This window comes from Kryptolebias marmoratus, linkage group LG14 (genome assembly GCF_001649575.2).
Source record: "Kryptolebias marmoratus isolate JLee-2015 linkage group LG14, ASM164957v2, whole genome shotgun sequence".
NCBI classification, from domain to species: Eukaryota; Metazoa; Chordata; class Actinopteri; order Cyprinodontiformes; family Rivulidae; genus Kryptolebias; species Kryptolebias marmoratus.
In genome coordinates, this window is record NC_051443.1 from 25,701,497 (window position 1) to 25,705,500 (window position 4,004).

The following is a 4,004-nucleotide window of genomic DNA, read 5'->3' on the forward strand; positions in this document are numbered from 1 at the left end:
ATACAAATATTCTAAAAACTCTATATTTCTGTCATAAAAATGTTATTTAAGATAAGCGGGTCGGGTTTTCTTGGAACCAGACGCAGTTTAAAGCGGGAGCGTTGTTTTGTTGTGAATTAATCCGAACACAGATGGATTTATGACCCATAATCAGACTGCGGTAAGAACTTTGTTACGAACAACAGAACAAACCCGACACGCCCGTCAGAACCGACCCGCTGTGGGACGCATTCCCTGAATACTTCTGGCTTCAGCAGAAACTTCTTTCTCGTCAGAATAAACCCTTTTTATGTTGGTTCTGTGGGAAAGTTATGAGCAGTTAATATGTTACCTGTTGTAGAAAATGCTCTTTAACATTTTCAGTTTGGAGAAACAGTTAAGTTCTGATGAGCTAACAGCGATCCGTCCAACAAGCTCCAACAGGTTCTGGTGGTTTTATGAAGCTGAGGAACCTGAGAACAGCAGCCATTGTTCAAACCAAACATCTCCTGGTTTTCAGCTGAGAAGAATCTTGGACCAGCTCTCGTCCTCGCGGTGTGATGATAAACTGACACCAGTTTGAAGGTTTACTAAACATCAGAACCATGAACCGCTAACACTGGGAACACTGACTCAGCATTTAAACTGTCTCCTGTTTTTACAGTGTAACTACATCTGCATACTTTGTGCTATTTTAGTCGTTCAGGCGTCAAAATGTTCGGCTCGTTCAGAAGATGGCCGCCGAGACTTTTGGTTTTAGTCCCTTTTATACTTTTCAAAATATTTACCTTGATTTATAAATATTTGTCCCATAAAATACATGGAGTTTGTCTTCAGCTACTTTTAGCATTTAGCCAGCCTTTTGCTACAGTTAGCATTTATAAAGCTTTTTGCTACTTTTAGGTTCTAGATAGCTTATTGCCATTTGTAGCTTTTAGCTCATATTTAGCAGCCTTTTGCAACTTTTAGCTGGTGTTTTGCTACATTCAGCTTTTAGCTGACGTTTTGCTGCTTTCCCTCGCTTATTGTTATTTTAGTTTTTAGCTAGCATTTTGCTGCTTTTGCTTCTAGCTAATCTTGATATTTTAAGCCAGACTTTTAGTACTTCTAGCTTCTAGCTATCCTTTTGCTACATATAGCTTTAAGCTTGCATTTTGCTACCTTTTGCTAGGTTAAGCTGGCTTTTTCCCACTTTTAGCTTCTAGATAGCCTTGTGCTACTTTTCCTTATCCTATTGTTGTTTTAGTTTTTAGCTAACCTTTTGATGCTTTTAGCTAGCATTTGCTACTTTTAGTTGGTAACTAGCCTTTTGTTACCATTGTCTAACAACTAGCTTTTAGCTACCATTTTTCTATTTTTACCTTCTAGCTCTACTTTTGACATTTTTAACAAGGCTTTACGTTTTTTTTTAGCATTCAGCTGGCATTTTGATGCTTTTAGCTAGCCTTTTTCTACTTTTTTCTAATGTTTTAGCGATTAGCTAATGTTTTGCTGCTACCATTTAGCTTCTTTTAGCTTTAACTCAGTTTCAGCTTCTCTTTAAACACATTTCAGCAGCTATTCGGTGCTCAAAATTCACACAGAAAATGTTTGGAGGCTGACAGCGAATGCTTTACCGTTCGGCTGCTGTTACCACTTCTTGCCACCAGAGGGCGCCGCTGTAAAAGAGAACGCGGTGGCATTTTAACAGAAACTGTAATAATGTTTGTGATCTACACCAGGTAAGACACTAACTGTTCACCAGAATGTTGGTGAACTTGCTGAAAAATCCCCAGCAGTTATTAAAGACATTTTAATAAAAAATGAAGACTCAGAGCAGCTGTTCAGCAGATGTTTGAGGGAAACCTTTATTTGTGGTTGTCACAGTTAAAACAAGCGAACGAGCCTCAGGTTTATGAAACAGTCTGAAACCACTGCGAATTTAAAGACACACATTATGAAGCATATTAATGTAAATAATGATTTATATCTCATAAACTCTTCCAGCGAAACATCTGGACACACCTGCCCTGTTTGTTTTGACTTTATCTGGACTTTTCTATTCCTGGCGAATAGTCTTTAAAGGCTCAATAAGTAATGTTTCTCCAAACAGATCAAAGCAGCCCTAATTTGTCTGATTTGTCTGAGCAGAAGTAAGAATGTCCCGCAGAGCGATCAGGAACGTGGTCTCACATGTCTCCTCTGATGCCCGTCACCGGAGCCTGACTCGAGATCTCTACGGTAACGCACGACGTGATGCTGGGAAAAGGTTCGGGCGTGGTCTTCGTCACCGACGGTCTCTGGGTGTCCGGTTCGGTGTTGGGCGTGCTCCCGTCTCCCGAGGTGATGGTCGTCATGGCGGCTGTGGTCCGAACCAACGCGGGCCGATCGGTGGACACGCTGGTTCTCTCCTCCGAGGAGTCCGACTCCTCAAAAGAATCGCTTTCTGAGGACTCCTTGGAGTCCTCGGACCCGGTGTCTCCGTCAGTCATCCTCTGGAGACTCCGGTTCTTCTCGGGGATGTCGGCGTCGTGGCGCACCTGAGGATAAACCAAACATTCAGACACTTTTACAGATACTGAGCTAAGATTTGGAGTGGTAGTCGCTGAGGGTCATCCCTATCACATCCCCAAAGAGCTAATAAATTAAACAAGATCTTTGCTTAAACGTTGGCATCACAGGCGGCGGGTGATATGCATTCTGTTAACAAATGCTAGTTTTTCATTTATTTGTGAAATGATGCGATTTCAAAAATAAGACACCTTAAGTTGGAGAAAAAAAACAAAAGCAAGAACAACTGGAAATAAATAATAACGGGATATTTAATCATTTAACAAATATTAGAAAGTTAATTTCCCTTTATCTGCTTTCAAACTTGTGTAACAATCAGACCAAGTTTTACTTTTTAGAAAAGAAATAACTAAAATTGTAAAATAGTTCAAACTTTCCAACAATGTTTTCATCAAAGTTGTATAAAATAAAAGTTATTTTATAAGGTTCTGCTAAATTAAGTGCATAGACAAAAAAGGTACAAAAAACTAATTAATAATAAAATCTCGTCAGTCTCTTGTGTGTTAAATTGTAAAATCCAGACATTTTCATCTCTGGTTTATAAACAAATATAATATAAATTAAAAGGTGATCTTACCGGTTTAGCAGAAATTACTGTCAGAAGAACGACGAAGAGAGCGATTTTCAGAAGCTCCATCTCTGATTATTCACCGTCTGGAAAAGAAACGGGACATTTAAGGAATGGTAAATCTGACACTAAACATCTTTTTTTAAAAAAGTTTAAATAAATTAAAACATGAACTGAAGAAGCAAACAGAACAAAAATCTCTTACCTGTCCTCTAAAATATTTCAGTTTTCTTTAATCCTGAGTGAAAATCAGGTCTCCGTGTCTCAGTTCAGGAACAGGTCTGGTCTTCATGGAGCTGCAGAATCATATTTATACACCCCCCCCCCCCCCCCCCCCCCCNCGGACCCGAGGCCGGTCTGGGTGGGGCTGGGATGGACCTGGGTTGTGTAAGACTGATTTTTCCTGAGCCTTTGAGGCGGGGGAGGGGCAGGACAGGAGGTTTACCACAATCCAGAATAAGAAGAAAGGATATTTATGTTTGACAAGTTCTGACTTTCATCATCAGAAACAAGCAGCTGCTGCAGAACCTGGAGCTTCGTTCTTCATTTATTCGTTTTATAAGAAGGAAAATACAGAAAAGATTCACTCAGAGCAGTTATTTCCTGCACACCGACGAAGACGAGAGAGAAAACGTGTTAAACGACGACAAACAATCAGCTCGTTGACGGGTTTCGGGTCTTTTCCAGTCGCTTGATTGAATTATGAGATGATTGTTTAACTCTTTAGAAATCAATCAGCTGATTTATCTCGGCTCACATTCCTCCTCAGACTGTTTCACAAAACAACAATTTCAGACTTTTTTATTGTAAAACCGAAAATTATACACTTTTTTTGTCCAGATAACGTTTGTCTGTTAGCAAAATATCCGACTTGGTCAATTTGACAGTTTTTAAACTAAATGTTGGT

At 39.7% G+C, this 4,004-nt stretch overlaps 1 protein-coding gene across 1 annotated transcript; it reads right to left on the reverse strand.

Moving 5' to 3' along the window:
* Nucleotides 1-1,801: 1,801 nt before the first annotated feature.
* On the reverse strand, nt 1,802-3,416 carry LOC108250696 (mucin-5AC-like). The gene is made up of 3 exons (XM_017440696.2): nt 3,303-3,416; nt 3,107-3,183; nt 1,802-2,498 (listed from the first exon to the last, which is right to left on the reverse strand). The coding sequence occupies exons 2-3, from the start codon at nt 3,164-3,166 to the stop codon at nt 2,148-2,150; spliced, it is 411 nt and encodes a 136-aa protein (XP_017296185.1). The 5' UTR covers nt 3,167-3,183; nt 3,303-3,416; the 3' UTR covers nt 1,802-2,147.
* Between the last annotated feature and the right edge of the window lie 588 nt (nt 3,417-4,004).